This window comes from Sinohyriopsis cumingii, chromosome 15, assembly GCF_028554795.1.
Source record: "Sinohyriopsis cumingii isolate HCF-2022 chromosome 15, ASM2855479v2, whole genome shotgun sequence".
NCBI classification, from domain to species: domain Eukaryota; kingdom Metazoa; phylum Mollusca; class Bivalvia; order Unionida; family Unionidae; genus Sinohyriopsis; species Sinohyriopsis cumingii.
The window spans coordinates 141,371,861-141,389,027 of NC_142975.1; the positions used below are offsets into that span (position 1 = coordinate 141,371,861).

Consider the following 17,167-nt stretch of genomic DNA (forward strand, 5'->3'; position numbering starts at 1 on the left):
GTTGCAGCAGACCTAATTATAAATTTCAAGTCTTTTAATACATTTGTCAGTTTTGTATACCATTTTCAAATTAGTTCACTTTGACCTTTAGACCATGATCTTGTTAGCACAGTTAAACAAAAACAATTTGAGGTACACAGATTGAATTTTGTTTGTACATTTATATGACCTGTTTAGATTTTCAGGCCATAATAGCAATTATTCTAATTTTTTCTTGGTTTTGGAGCTTCTTGGAGCTTTTTGTTTTGCAGTAGGAATATAAATATTTTACAAACACAGATCTAGTATTCATGAGATGGCAGTGATCCGAAACGGTGAGCGCTTTAGACCACTCGGCCACTCGGGGTCCCCATGCTCAAACATATTGGCTAGCTAAATTGCATAACAGATTGAAGTAGTAGATTATTATATGTTTACAGTTTATGTTCTGCTGTGTTTTATGCACAGAAAATGTCAGTAGTGGCATAATTCTCATTCCTAATGCAAGTATAACAGTACATAAACTAAAGCAAATTTGAAAAAAATTAGATTAAGGATGTAGTGGGATTTAAACCTGGCACTCGTGCATGACTTGCGGCCATGCTTACCATTAGAACAAGTGAGTGACAACATGGGAGATTAAATATCTTGGTCATAGTTTTTCATTGTCACTCCAGTGAATTATCAAAATTATTTCTCTTGGAAGATCCTCAGATTCATGGACTGGCATGAAATTATTATTATTATCATTATTATTATTATTATTATTATTATTATTAATCTTATGTATTCATGTGATCTTGATTACTTTGATTTTTGTTTTACAGGCTTTGTATCATGGTAAATTTATTGACAGTGGTTTTACTCTACCATTCTACAAAAAAATGCTGAGCAAGAAACTTGTGATAAAAGATCTGGAGTCGATTGATTCTGAATTCTACAGCTCTCTGATGTGGATCAAGTAAGTCTTTACCCAGCTTCCTGCATTGTATATTTCTCTCCTTCAGTATACTGCTGACCACCTTGAAAATACTGCTTATCACTGTTGGCCCTGCTGGTTGACCTTGTTAAATACTGGAAGTACACTGCAGCTAAGATACAATAGTTTACTTGATTTGTTAACATGTCATATGTGTAGAAATACAGACTTCCATCATATCTAACAAATCAACACATTTTGTTTGGGCATGGTCTCTAACCTTTCACTGGATTTGCCCACAAAACATCTACAGTTAACGTGTTAGCCTGATATGGGACATCACAGGGATATTTATCACACAATTTTAAATGTATAATCTTCAGTTGTGCTGCCTTTGCATTACAAGTTTGTCCTTTCAGTAGAGCAGTCATCATGCTTCTACTGGGTGATGTGGACTGAGATTACATGTTTGTGCATTTCTTTCTCTCCTATTGCTTATTCGGCTAATGTTAATGTGATCGTGTTATGTATTTGACTGAGAAATTACATTTTCGTAAATTATGTTTCTCCAAGAATATTTACCCATTCACATTACTATCAATCCTCCCCATCCACTCTTCCCTGTAAATGTGTGTGTGCCATACCTGCCATATCCCCAGACTTTGGGAGGTGGCTTGAAGACTCAGAAAGTGTGTTTTGAGGTCCAGATGTGGTTTAGTGTGCATGACCAAAACAAGTGACATCGTCCAATTGAAAATAAATTATCTTTTCATTTAAGCGTATAGAAAATTACTGGAAATTCAAATCTGATATAAAAAAAGAAAATACCATATATGTTTTCTTTGAAGCATTTAATACACTTACAGACAAAAAACAGTTGGTAGAGTTAGTATTGTCCAGTGACATTGCTATACACATACACACACAAGCAGACATAAAATAACAAACATAACAAGTTTGTTTTTAAAATTCATTGGACAGGTGAATATTTTTCTAATAGTTTGGGGAGGAGGAGTAATGAAAGTAATGCAAGCGTCAATTGTGTTCATCATTGCTCTCATTAGAGATTAGATGATACTTTTGTTCCACTTTCCTGAAGATCTTGTTGAATTTTTCTCAACATAGAAAATGACCTTTCTGCAACTGCATTGCTGTGAGGTGGTGGGTGGTGTTTTTGTGTCAATAGATGTCATACACTCCAAAATGACTGATGTCAGTATAGTCTTGCAGTGTGCAGAAATAAATTTAATTTTGCTGAATCACAACTGCATTTCGATATTTTACACTCAGAAATGAATCACACTAGTATGCTGTTTTGACTAGTACAATATTCATGTTTTGCATTTCATATATGAAGTGAAATTCAGGTTCAGAGAAATGTTGCTGCTTATCATGAACTAATCTTTTATAAAGATAACTTTAGCATTCTCATTCAAGGCATTGTTGGGTAATAAATTTTGTTCTTAAACATGCATTGATTTGATTATCCTAAAACTTTAAAGAAATAGAGGTGATCTATGCAAACTAACCCAATGGGCTCACCCACAGCATTCTTAAAAGGATTTAACATAGCTTCATCCTCAGCCCATTAAGTATTATTTGAAATGGAGGGCGCTTATGTGTGATCACCTGAACTGTTAATTGTCTCTTTGATAATCTGTGGTATAATAATAATAATAATAATGAGGACTTTGTATTGCGCCTAATCTTTTGAAGCTCTAAGCGCTTTACAACATTAGACAACACCTATAACATAAAAAACATATATAATGACATGATTACAAAAGACAAACACCATGAAATTAGAAAACATAAACTGCCCTGGGGATGGTTTTACATGGGCTCTAAGCACAGCCGTTTCCTGTTGATACAGATTACATGCTAAGAAACAGATGTAATGGTGGTGAATCTCCTGGGTTTTTTTTCTTCTCTAATATTACTGAAAATCCTGTTTTGCACACAACACATCGTGTTCTGGGAAGTAATTGCATCCTGTTGTAAGATTTAGCTAGTATACATATGGGATCCCGGTTGCCACCACAGAGAGGCAAAAGCAGGTTATTTTTGAGAGTTATTTACCTTTGTCCATACGATATATACCATGTTTCTTGTATTTTTTTGTACCCTTTAATTATGCATACACAATATAGCTATAAAATAATAATTATTTAAATGTATAATATTTTTTCATACATAGCACTTTGTATACTTCAGAAAATCCTTTAAATTATTGTACCTAAATGTTCTACTAATTAGATTTATGTTTGCAAAAACAAATCGAAAATACAGTATTACCATTTTGTTTTAACAAAACTTTATAAGAATTTATAATCTTGATCATATGGATTTAAGGTGGGTTTTTTGGTTGTTTTATTGTTTTGAATTATTTTTTAACTTCTTATATCAATGTTTTAAAATTTGGAAGGTTCCCATTTCAGTGGGCTTCAGAAATATGCTGAGGTACAATTTAGATATATCCAATGACGAAAACATTGTTTTGCCAATTGTATGATGTAAAGGGTGATTAAATTTTAGTACGTTCTTAAAACATCAGATAATGAAACAAGAGATTAAGAAATAAAAGAATCGCCATTTATAATCACACAGATAGGTCACTGATAATTTCATTTATTAGTTTTTTTACCACTTATTGTTTTTTTACTTGAATGAAGAAGAGATGTTCACATTTCAAATGGCTTTGAAAAAGTACCCATGTGCATTTGAAATATTTCAAACTACCATGGATTTTTCTGAGCAAATTTTTTATATAATCCCAAATAAAAAACAATTATAACTTCTGAGAATTGTTTATTTGTAACTGAGGCATAAAATAATGAAACAGGAGATTAAGAAATCAAAGAATCCCCATTTATAATTCATTTCAGCCTTTTATTACTTTTTAACAATATATTTTGATGTTTTCTTTATTTGAATCAAGAAGAAAAGTTCACATTTCAAACCGCTTAGAAAAAATTATGTCCATTACAGATATGTCAGATTACTAATACAGTGGTTTTTTTTTAGAATATGTTTCATATAATACCAAATGAAAAACATAACTACGTATTGCCTTGATTAATACAAGTTGCAATTAACTTTGTGACAGTGTGGACTCATATCATTGCATACAATTTAACGATAACCAATACCCATAAATAATACATGTTCTTACCATCTTAATCAGTTTGCCAACATACTACTCCATAACAGCTACAAAGAAGTATGCTCAAAATGCAGATGCACTTTCACACTGAGACATTGTTTCAGCCATCTCTCTCTCATTCACTAATAACAACAAAAGTCTTATTTTGTACTTTTATTTTTGTTGTAATTGGATTCTTGAGAGCAGAATGAGACAACAAAATTTACGTTTATTTTGTACATTAGGTTTTGTTTAGTATCGTGTGTTCCATAGACCTTGTTTAAGTACAATCCCTTTATTGTTTGTGTATGGTCAGAACCACAAAATGATATTTATTTTAAATTTAATTTTTCATACTCTGACATGAATATTTTTTCATGTATAAAAAATTACATGAAATACGGTTGACAGAAATGCATGGTTTTTTCATTTTTCAAGGAGGACTGGATTATTTGCCAAATATTAATATGATTGGGTAATAATTTCATAAGAAATGTCCTGTTCTTTAATATCAAAGAAGTTGTCACAGTCATTTTTAAAAAAATATTGAATTGAAAACAATTAATCTTTAGGTTTACATTACCCTAAAGGCAAAGTAAACTTAGGGTAAAACCTTGTCTCTGTTGAGCATTATTTGGTAGGCATCAGTCAACAGTTGCTTGTTACTATTGTGGTAGCCAGTTTTTGATCCAAACTGGAGAGAGGCATCCCTTGTTATATACAACTCTCACAGAGATGTGGTGGTTGTGTGCTGATTGTATTTTTGACTCACATTCTTGACCCATGCATGGATGAGCCATGACCGGAGTGTATTTCCTAACAGTTGAACACATTCAATAAAGGGATTGTACTCAAACAAGGTCTATGGAACACATGATACTTGACAACCTAATGTACAAAATAAATGTAAATGTTGTTGTCTCATTCTGCTCTCAAGAATCCAATTACACAATCTTTTTGGGTGTATCAGCTTCCCTCCTGTGAGACAGAATTAATTTGAAATGTATTCAGTGAAGAAACTTTATAATGATGTACAAACCAAGAAAAAGTATAGAACTTTTTAATGAATTTTTTTTAATATAACAAAATTTGAACATATGTTTTAAGGATTTTACTTGTTTTATCTTCATCTTTTATTTTATATACTTTCTACAGAATTTTGGCATCTTTACCATTATATTTTATCTTCACCTTATTTGGAAGGTTTGATCTTTGTCAAGTTTTGTGCAATTCTCATTTTTACTGTTGCCTGTCATCCATCCATCTATAGCACAAGTTTGTTATTATTGCTCCTCATAAACTACTTGTAAGATTGCAAAGAAATTTTACATACACATTCATCCTATGGTTTAGCTGGCCCTAAATGAAAAGATGCAGCTCAGATAGCAGATATGGTCATTACAGTAACAGATCTTATTATCACTCTCCTCTTGTATGGATGGACATATCAGTTTGGGGTTTTCAATATATATATGGTATATTCTTGGTTTGTGGCAATCACAAAATGCACATATTGGTGTCCACGGGTATAAAAGTGAGTTCACAGTAACTCTTGGGTCTTATTTTTTCTTTTCTTTGCAGAGAAAACAACATTGAGGAATGTGGTCTTGAGCTTTACTTTTCAGCTGACTTTGAGGTATTGGGCAAAATTGATCCTCATGATCTCAAAGAGGGAGGATCAGAGATTAGAGTAACAGAGGAAAACAAAGAGGAATACATCAGGTATCTTTATAGTTGAAGACTGACTTTCATACTGTTTGTCTGTTTATACAAAACTTTAGATGATGGCATTTTATCATTTGTAATGAGTATGCAGCAGCAAACAGCATGGCTTGTTGTTGTTGTGGGGTTTAACGACATTTTTCAGCATACGATAGGCTATGCATGGCGGCCAGTATTAATGGTAGAGGAAGAACCTGGGAAAACCCCGGGAAGAACCACCGACCCACGAGAAGCTACTGGCAAGCTTTCTCACAAACCCACATTGGCCAAATCCTAGACTCAAACCCACGCAGACATAGGTGAGATGGCAGTGATCCGTAACACAGAGCGCTTTAGACCACTCGGCCACTCGGGGCGCCAGCATGGCTTATATCAACCATAATATTCTTCACTGGCAGATTAAAATCTATGCTTTTGTGTTCTTTTTGTTGATTTCAAGCAAACAGATTAGACTAGTATCTGCAGACAAATTATGCAAAAACATATTAGCGTTGTTCGTTGTTAGATTATACATAAAAAACAAAATAGGGGACTAGATTAGACTTTTGAGGGTATCAAGCAATTGTCGTATTTCTGTTTTTGCAAATTGGTCTGTTTTTCCCCATCACAAATAAGGAAGTGGCATATTGTATTATCCTTGCTTGTCCATCCCTCTCTCCATCCATTGTTAAGTTTTGCATTTAGGAACAATAAAAGAGAGGATGGTGGCATATTCCTATTTTATTAACACATTGCTCTATGGTCTATCCTAGGATGTTATTCCAAGATTCATGCTATTCTCTCAAAAAATGGCACTAAAAATGAACCACAAGGCACTAAAATTGCACAAAATATGTTCATATGCTCTCTTTATGTTGTCACTATATACCTGCAATAATTAGAAAATTCCTTCATCACTTCAGATTGCCTTCAACTTCTAACTTCTACAGTTGAACCTGGTTGCTAGTTAACTCCCTCCCAGTGACTCTTTGATATGTGGTTCTGCATATGCATTGATGGTTTACCTATCTTTGACAGTGTACGTGTTTCTTACACAGACCATGTTGATATTTTATCTGACTAGATTCATTCATGGACCACAAGATACTATGTGAACATTGTGGTGCCATATTTATACTTATTTGAATTATCGTGACATCCCTGAAATATATCTCAGCTTGTAAGCTAGAATTTACCAAGGCAATAAAGCATGATCATGTTTGGCCCTTCAAAACTTTAGTTGATTACCTTAAAAAAGTACCACATGGAGTCTGTTAAACATTAATCATTATATTGTAACAAAGAATTATAAAATACTGTATTTTAAGATGAGAATAAAGACAAAGAACCAAGTTTTTATTTTGCAAAGGATAGTAAATAAATTCCAAATTTATCAGGACAAACCAGTGTAATTTTATTTCTCAATAACATAAGCAATTATGGAACAAAAACTAACAAGGTTTGTAAGCATTATTTAATTTTGTAATAAGGCAAGTAAACTACGTGATTACAATGCAATGGATTTTATAATTCATAAATGGGTGGATATGACGTGTAGGATACACCAAAATACAGTAGTACAGTATTTATAGGTTACTGCATTTGTATGGGAAAATGTGAACGCGTTTTTCGGATTAAATACTACACAAGCTTGAAAGTGCAGTATATCCATCCTACAAAACGAGCTCATATTTTCTCATACAAATGCAGTAATCTTTTTATTATATGCTCATTTTCTTATTCTACCTAAGGCTTAATTATATAAACAAAATACACTACAAGAAACAAAGCATCTGAATGTATGTCATATTCCAAACTAAATACACAAGCACAGTTTCATCATTACACAACAACATTATTAATGCACACATAACTCCGCCCAGATAAATTTGAACTTAGTCACATGCTAGACATAACTTTCGAAAGAAAATGGCGTTTTGATCTACTTAAAATTGAAATTTGGAATCATATTATGACTGTGCATTGCAACAACTTTTCCATTTGATCTGGAAAGAATAGATTTTGGTATTTTTGTCAATTCTACAAAATTTTTTGATTATGAACTGAATTTATCTGTGACAATTCTACATGAAATACATCGGATTGATGCAGCAAGGGAGAAATGTGTTGACATCGGCAAGTGTATTTCTGTTCTGTTATGAATGTTTGAAATCATAATGTGGGAAAATTTTGAAGTCTTTCAGTTGCAACTATCAAAAAGATGCTATGGAATTTAATGTTTATTTCATTTTGAGTGCAATAAGGAAGATGTAATTGCACTTGGAATATAGTGGAAATTACAGTACATTTTCGAACTGTGTAATCAAGCTTGAGAACCCATGATATGACAAATGTAATTCATATTTGCAGAAATAAGAAAGTACATTTTTAGGAAATTCAGGATGTGAAACTGTAAGTATATTTTTGCCAGTCTTATTATCAGCTAAAGAAAACAGTTTATGCCTTGTTGCTTGCATGTTGTTTGTAGGTACCCAGCAATTTTATGAAATCTGGCATCTATCACCTGCCTAAATTAAAAACATGGTATCAGAAATGTTAACAGAGAATGTAGCGAAGCAGCTGGTATGTGGCAGTCCCCGAAACAACTGCTTTAGTTCATTCAGAAACAAATTTAATCAACTAAAACGTAAACCGCCAACTATGTACATGTACATGATTTGTTTACAAACCAAAAGTGTTGGTGACTGCATCCATTGTTTGTTTACAGTAGAAAGTAGTTACTTTATGAGTGCAATATGAAGTTGTGCGCAAGTTCAGTATCATAAAATACTGAACGATTCTGACAATGCAAAGTTAATGGAGGAAAAAAAATGAGCATATAATAATAGAATATTTATCAGGAACAGTTTATTAATATTTTGTGCAAAATGAAAGCAGTCTTTTTTGCATTAGCGCAGTGAGAAATGGGTGTTGTTGCGTGGCATTTGTGTTGTCAACAAGATTGGAGTTTTATGTGGAAGTTTGTTTAAGTCATACACGATGACAAGTGCAGCAGAACACTTTTATTTGAATAGGGGAGAAGTAAACCAAAAAATTGTGCATTCTGAGATTAGGCCCCTTTCTGTTGATGTGTTTGTACACATTACTTGCATGACTGTGCTTTGACCAATACATTACCCATCTCCTGCTCAGTGTATGACACTTCACAGCTGTGAGGAGACTGTGGGTAAAGGGGCTGACCTTAGGTCAGGGTACTTTCTACCCAGGGGTCTGGGGACCTTTCCTAAAGCATGATATGAGGCACATGGCTTCGTTTGTAGCTTCAAGGACAAGTTTCTCAAGTTGCACTACATAAGATGTGCAAGACACTCTATATAAGCCAATTAATATATTGAGGGAAATTTTTGGGGGAAGTAGATTTACATATAAGAAAAAAAGATTTTTGGATTTTGAGTAGTTTGTATCTCTCTCACTAATATCAATTAAATTACATTCCTACTGAACTATTTAAACCTCAGGTAATAGTTTAAATTGCATGCTCAAAATTTGTTACCTATGCTATTTTATTTTACAAATTAATGAATTTTTTTGTTAGATATCTGAATTATTTCCCTTATTTAAAGGGAGGTAATAGCTGGTAATTTTGCAAGTCTGTAATATGCAATTCAGTCTAAATTCATCATATGTTAAAAGTGTTGGTTTCATTCTACTTTATTGTTTTTTTTTGAAAATATTTTGTTTAAAGTAATCATTACTCTAATGCATTGCAAAGTCTGATCTTGGTGGACATTTTACATAAATATGGTTAGAAAATATTCCTGTGTTGTTAAATTCTTACAATGTAACACATGTAACAGATTTAAGAAAAGAAACATAATTACAGATAGCCACTGGTGATTAATTTCTTAATTTTCATTGGATTTTTGGGATATTAGTAGTAATTAGTGTCGTTGTGGGCCCTGTTTTCATGATATAATATTGTATTCATACTAATGAAAGGATATAGCAGAGTTAGAATTTAACAACAATTTCCTTGTGATGTGATGTGATGTGATTTGGATTTTTAACGTAGCTTTAACAATTTTTCAGTCATATCGCTACGATGTCTGCAATGTGGCAGTTTATAGTGATGTCTAGCACTGGGGCATCATGCCGCAGACATGTAGCATGATGTTCCACCCAGTCACATTATCCTGACACTGGACCGACCAGTCCTAACACTAACCTCTTAATGCTGAGCGCCAAGCGAGGCAGCTGTTAGTACCATTTTTGCAATTTCCTTGTTGCCAGAATGACTAGTTGATTGAGAAAATTACTAGTCTTTTTGAACATTCACTAGTTCTTCCCACAAAACAATGTCAGACATATCTAGCACTTCAATTTCTTAAATATCACAATCATTCATAATTCAGAAGTACAAATTTTGCTTTAGAAAACCACTAAGATTACTAAAAAAAATAGTCACTACAAGCACAAGTTCAGAAGAAAAGCAGTTAATGATTCTCCTGAAATTAACCAAAAAAAGGACGACTCAGTAAACCAAATTTTAGAGCCTTATCATCCAGAAAAAAGTAAGAGAAAAAGACAAATACCTCTTTCACACTGGTCATTTCAAATTGTAACTTCAGAGAGAGATGATTTAAAATAGTACCCATTGTGCTACAGTGAAATCAGGGTGAAAAGATATCTAGTTACAGCATTATAGGCATTGTGTCGGTTTTCACAACAGATATGGACCTTTAAACAAAATAAATATCTCCATGATGCTATTCCTTTAAAGACAGAATGTGAATCATAATAAGGATTTGAATGACCATGATACTGCAATTTCAGTTTGACAGAATCATAAGTCTGGTTTACGGTCTTTTATTCCTTATTTCCTCTGAACTTTCCTGCCACATTTTAGATAATCTGACATTTATGTTGGGTATGGGCTTGATGTAAGATGATTAATTTTTCTAGACCCAGTAGTAAGCAGCTACCCTATGCCTACACCATGTGGTTTCACCAATATGCAACTTTGCAATAGTCAGTGCTCTCTGATTTAACACCCCCAACATTAATGTCAAAATCTGCAAAAAGCAGTAGCAAAGGTCAAAGGAAACTCAGACTAATATTCTTTGACATACAACTTTACCATATAAATCTAACCAACCTGGTAAATATTTACACAACCTCATTTTGAAATATAATCTGTAAGATTCTCGTTTGTTCTAATCCTCTAGTGAATCTCAGAAATTTACATGGTCAGAGAGAACTTGGACATCATCAGATCATTTGAATTTTCAAAAATTAGATATGATAGTATAAATAATTACTGACTGGTGACAGCTGAAACTTTAGTAGACATCGGACTATTACAGTTATAAAAACTATTAGTCTTATAGGAAATTTACTGTCCTTGGGCAAGCAGACTACCACAGATTTCAAGCCCTTTATTGTTTGTACATAGTTTGTAAATGATATTAACCGGGTTCCCACGCTATCGGAAAATCGGGGTAAAAGTCGGGAGAAATGATTTTTAAAATTCCTGACCGTGAAAAGTCCTGGAAATTCGCAAATTTTGATTCAAGTTGGGAAAACCCCGGGAATTTTCTGCCACCACTTGATGCCTGAAACAATCAGGTAACTGAGTCGTAACTAAACTATCGTGAGTTAAATTTATCTAGTTCTAACCAGAATATTCAGAGGGTGCAGTATGTATCATTTGGGTGCTTGCAATAAACAGATATGCTGAGTCAATCCAAATGCTCAGTGGATTAGATTCGTCTGGTAGACTTTTGTTGTCAAAGTCAGCTTGATATCCATAATTATCTTTACGTGGAAGCTATAAAAACCACTCTAGCATCACAAGAGGCAAACATCGTGTTGGCAAGCGTAGCTGCTTACTGGATGGCCTAGCAAACTTTAAACGTTGTTAGATCGAGTGATACATGCATGAAATGGAATGAAAATTACTTATTTTCTCAGAAATTGTGAGTATTAAAATCGGAGTGGATGAAATTTGACCTGGTACTTCCGATTTGCATTTCTAGTTGCATAAGTACACAAATCTAGCAACCCACATTTTCAAATGTTGTAGAGAAAGAAAAAAAAAATAAATGTAAGTCGTATGCTGGTTGTAATCAAAATACAAAAATGAAAGAACACAAAGTTTTCCATAGTTATATATTCTGATGACAACTTCTGGAGTTTTGTTGATTCACGGGACTACCACGTTGACATGTGCTCTCCACTTGATAAATCAGACTAGCCAGATTGCTGGTTTTTGCAAAAAGTATCTGACTTTCATTCAGTATAATTTAATTTCTCTACCACAACATTAAAATGGAGTTTGTTGTTGATATGATGTGACTAATGGACTTCTGATGTCATCGTTTGAGATTTGTGAAGGGACTAGTAATGCAAATGGTGAGTACCGGGTCAGGTTTCATCAATGCCATAGTTTTATCTAGTCTGTCAGGGGAAAAAAGACATAACGATTATAATACTTGCCATTTGTGGGTAAATAAATCAATTTTCTATCCATTTCATGCAGGTATAAGTCGATATAACATAAGTTTAAATTTTCTAGGTCTGCTGGTAATCGACTACAATATTTCACTACTGCACGGTGGTGGGAAGTTCCAAATTTTTTATATGCAATTGCAATGACCCCACACCCCAACCGAAATATCCAAATATGAAAAATGGGGTGGGAATATTCAGAGGAAACCTGGATTAGAAAACGGACTGCTATTCGTTTTAATCCAAATTTGTAGTCCAAATTGTTGAATCTCAGAGCTGAAATGAGAAATTGTCTTCCCTTGTATTATATATTAAAAAACTATTCAATCCCTGTATCAATACAGGTTTGGGGACCAGTTTAACGAATTACAAGAAGACAAGTTGATTTTACAGAAAATTCAGTCCTTGTTTATACAACAGTATATAATTTTGAAGGTCTTTTGTCAACATTTAAATCGACCCTTTTGAAAATGTTTCTTAAATGATGGATTTTTAACCAGAGCTTCTTAAGGAGATTGGTTGTTTGAAAAATCTTGCTTGGGATTTTATTGGCACAGATAAATTCAGGGTTAAACTCTCTTTGTTACAAGACAAGATTCCAATTTGTGTTTATTGTCTTTTTACACTGTAATAGGAAATGTTTAATTTCTATAAGATCCATATATATAGAATTGAATGTTTGAAAGGAAACAAAACTAATGTTTGTTCATTATGTTGTTCCCACTTGGCAACATAATGCAGGTCAGCAAAATAAAGTTAGAATTTTTATTATGTACATTGAAATGACTTTACATGCCAGTTTATAGGAATATTATCAAACTTAGTTTTGTTTGATACATTTTGTGGTTTTATACGTGATCATCTTTTCTGGCTTAGATGTTGTGGAGAGTCTTGAAAGAGAACCATCTTTAGATTTAGAAAATGCATGTATTATCATCTAAAATGTGCTTTAATTCCTTTCAGTAATGGTCATATGTGAACCTTGAAAAAATTAATTTTGTTCTGGAAAAACCCTGGAAATTTATCTTTAGAAAAGTGTGGGTACCATGTATTTATCTATTAACACCCTAATACATACATGGGTATAACAATAATTGTACAACTAAGAATAATGTTGTTTGTATCACTTATTTTTGAGAGGCTCAGTTTTTGTGGTTTTGTATTTTAAAAAATTAATTTCTTTGGGTACTTCTTGGGTACTTGGGTTCATGGTTTGGCCTGTCAAAGTTTGCATAATAATAGGTAGATAATTTTGTTGTTTAATCTCAACAAGAAGCCAAAATAAAGAATGCAGAAGAATAAAATTATGCTCATGCAAAAGATGCTCACTTTAGTGTTTTAAATAATACCATATTTATAAAGCAAAGACCTGAACAGTGTATCTTTGCCTGAGTGAATAACATCAGTAGAAGCTGACACAGACAGCAACAATACATCATTATTACCACCTCAGTGAGCACAAATAAAATATCTGTCAAGATCAATCACTTGCACAGTGGTTTTGTCAGAGCGCTGAACATCAGAGGAAGCCAATGCCACCAAAGTGCCTGGATGAAAAACATTGTAAGCATTCCTTTGTTTGTGCTAGCTTCATGTGTACACCATCTTCAAACACTAGACTTGACAATAAATAAAGAGCACAAAGAAGAAATTAAAGTCACATTTTTCACAACTGTTATTCTAAACAGGTCGTGAAGTATATCACAATAAAAGAAGGTGTTACTGGTGATGATCAGTGCACCGTGTAAGTAAACCTTGCAACCTCATTAATCAACCCAATTCACATTGAATAGATAGCTCATGTGACATTTAGTGAAAGACTGGATCTAATAGTAGTTTTGAGAAGCTAGACTTGTTTAATTCTGCCTTTTGGGGATTATTTAGCTGACAAGCATGTGTGTGTACCATGAGATTTGATAGATAGACATAATCTTGATGCAGTGGCTTTGTCCTAAAATTGGAAAAGTGTGAGCTTTAGTACTGTACTGTAATTAGTGTATATACGTAGTGTTTCAATAAGAATATAGGTTGAAACTTGAAGTGATAGTAGTTTGCAGGCTTGTTGTTCTTTAAGATTAAAATGCATGGATAATACGAAATGAGCTTTCAGGAGGACTCAAATATTTTGATTGATTTGAATAAATATTAAATTTAATTTTCATTTACTGATAGTTTTTTTAAAATTGTTTATAACATTTTCAGTATTACTGTTGTTTGAAAACCTTATACTTTTTCTTATTTCTCTCTATCTTTACTTATCTAATACTAGGAGCATTGTTAAAATCTTGGAACAAAACACGGTAAGAAAATGAGGGGTGGGAGTGGGTCATCATTACATGTGGCTAATTTTTCATTGGGTCTTTAACTTCTTGGTTCATTGCAATATTGAAAACCATGAAAATTGGTCCTACATGATAATTTTTGATACTACATAACTGCACTAGTCACAGTTGGGTGATAATCAGTGCCATATACAGAGGTTGCAGTAATGTGAAAATATGCATTTTTCATTGATGACTATCAAACTCGAAGATGTATCTTTACTTGCTTGGTTTCTTTGTGTGCAAATAAATTAAGATATTGCATGAAGACAAAAGTAAATTTATTGGATTTAGAAATAAACAATTATTTGATTTGATTTTCTCTGGGTTCAGATTTTGGCTTAATTTATTTGTTGCTCCCAAACACATGTAATTCTAGACATCAATAAATTGGAAACTTTCACAAGAAAATTATAAAAATTATATGATATAGTTGTAGTACTCTTTACTGTTTAACCATTACATTTTTTCAGAATCTTGAAAAATGCTTATTTGTTTTTTTACACGACCCTTTCTAGTGACATTTAGGTGTGGTTGCCTCATCGTGTACTTCATACTCATTTTCAGGGTAGCTGATAACGCTGATACTTGCTTATAAGTTGTGTCTTACTACAGTCAACAAAGATCCTGATCTGCCTTAGCATAATGCACCTGCAGATCAGGGTCTATGCTGTTTGTTCTGCTGATTGCTATTAACAAACTGCACAGACCCAGGTCTCCTGGTGCATTATGTGATAGCAGATTTATGTCACTGCAGTTTGCAGTTGGGCTTATCTTATATGTGAGTATATATGGTAATTAGTATTGCAGTAGATCCATATCTGTGTTAAAATGTAGTAGTACCTGGGACTATGTTTCGAGCTATAACTCTTGTTCATGTATAAGTGCAGAAACAGTGCAAGCAGACTTTGCAAGTGCTTTTGACTATGACAATTCTATGGGCATATATTTAAGACTGTTTATATTGATAATTATAAACAGTATGATTTTATATTATGATGACTGACCAGGGAGACTGGCCAGTGCATGGATATGTGTTGCACATCACCTGCATCTGGCATATTAAATCATTTCTGAAGTTTATGCTAATTTCTGTTCATAAGTACATACTGTATGGACATAAAAATTAGTGGTGACCTCAAATATACCTTTATCTGTATCCTTTTTTAGTCTGATGACAAATTGGCGGTTCACTCGAGGGGTGGAGGAACAGACCAAGGCCTTCCTGGAGGGCTTCAATGAGGTTGTTCCCCTTCAGTGGCTGCAGTACTTTGATGAGAGGGAGCTAGAGGTAGGTGGAAGAAAGAGAAGGAAGCAGATAATATTGTATTTTTTCACCAAAAAATGGGGTTATGCCTTACTTAAATCAAGGCAGCCATTTAAATACTTACTCTTATTCTTCTTCCTTCTTAGAATTTGCATTAATCTTAAGCTGTAATAATTATGCATGTGCAAAATTTATTGGTATGAATATAAATACCTACATTGGGTTTGCATGCTTTTCAATATTTGTTTTTAGTTCTACTGGTGATAGACCTGAAGAGTTTATGAGATGGTCTGTTGTCCATCATCTATCCTTCTCTCGTTAGTCATTTAATACAAATTTGTTATCACTACTGCATCTTCTAAACTGCTTGGAGGATTGCAGTGAAACTTTACACACACATTCTACCCAAGATTTAGCTAGCTCTTAATGAAAATGGTGCAACTTGGACATCCAGTATGGCTGCCATAGTAGCCATCTTAAAAATCTTGCTATTGTTACTCATGAAACGCATGGTTGCATCAACACAAGATTTTCATTAAAAGACTTTTTATGAAATCTAGTTGGTCCTAAATGAAATGATGCTGATCTGACATCAAAGATCGCCATTTACAAAATCTTGCCAACTTTCCTTTTAAACAGAAAGATATATTAGCATGGGTTTTTGGTATGGTGACTCAATAGTTAGGGTGTTGGGCTTGAGACTAAAAGGGAGAGGGTTCAAATTCTGCCATAATACCAGTCTGGTTCAGCTAGCTTGCAATGCCCTTGGGCAATACACTTTATTCCAGTTGCCTTGGCACTAAGTAACTTGTGACACTGTGGCACAGAGCACCAGAACAAACTGAAGGACTTATTATGTTGTATATATACTAAATGAAAATGAATCCATTGTGACAGCTTATGGACATAGAACACAATTAATTTTACTATATGTTCTCTGCATTTGATTCTCAATACTGACCTTTCTGCTGCGTGACAATTAATACAAATCATATTTTAATCTAAAATACCTTCAAAGATGACTTCACGGTGAAGTTCTTGACAAAGGTTGACCTGCATTTTTTTGAGAAGTTGGACTGTCAACAGAGCAGCATGTAAACAGAACACAGATTTCACTTTCAGATCATCACTAAGGTCTTATTACTCACTGTGCACTGTCGCCAAAATACGGAACACCACACCCTGAGCTCATATTCTCAAGAATAAACAACTACCTTTAAATCCCTACCACAAATGCATAAATATAACTCTTCTGTCACCACCAAAATGAGAGAGAAACAAATGTTCTACAAATGGACTAGAACTACATTCGTACTGAACTGGAAGTACTAATTTTGACCTGATTCCTTATGCATAGCAGCCTTCATTAA

At 33.6% G+C, this 17,167-nt stretch overlaps 1 protein-coding gene and 1 non-coding gene across 2 annotated transcripts in view; one reads left to right on the forward strand and one right to left on the reverse strand.

Moving 5' to 3' along the window:
• LOC149782929 (E3 ubiquitin-protein ligase Su(dx)-like) overlaps nucleotides 1-17,167 on the forward strand; it is a 98,786-nt gene that overhangs the window by 55,835 nt on the left and 25,784 nt on the right. The window contains exons 15-17 of the mRNA XM_089934486.1: nucleotides 807-940; nucleotides 5,622-5,762; nucleotides 15,701-15,821. Of these exons, the coding sequence (XP_089790612.1) occupies nucleotides 807-940; nucleotides 5,622-5,762; nucleotides 15,701-15,821 (396 nt within the window). The remainder of the gene's footprint in view (nucleotides 1-806; nucleotides 941-5,621; nucleotides 5,763-15,700; nucleotides 15,822-17,167) is intronic.
• LOC149782930 (RNase MRP) lies at nucleotides 8,800-9,050 on the reverse strand. Its single transcript, XR_016414850.1, has one exon.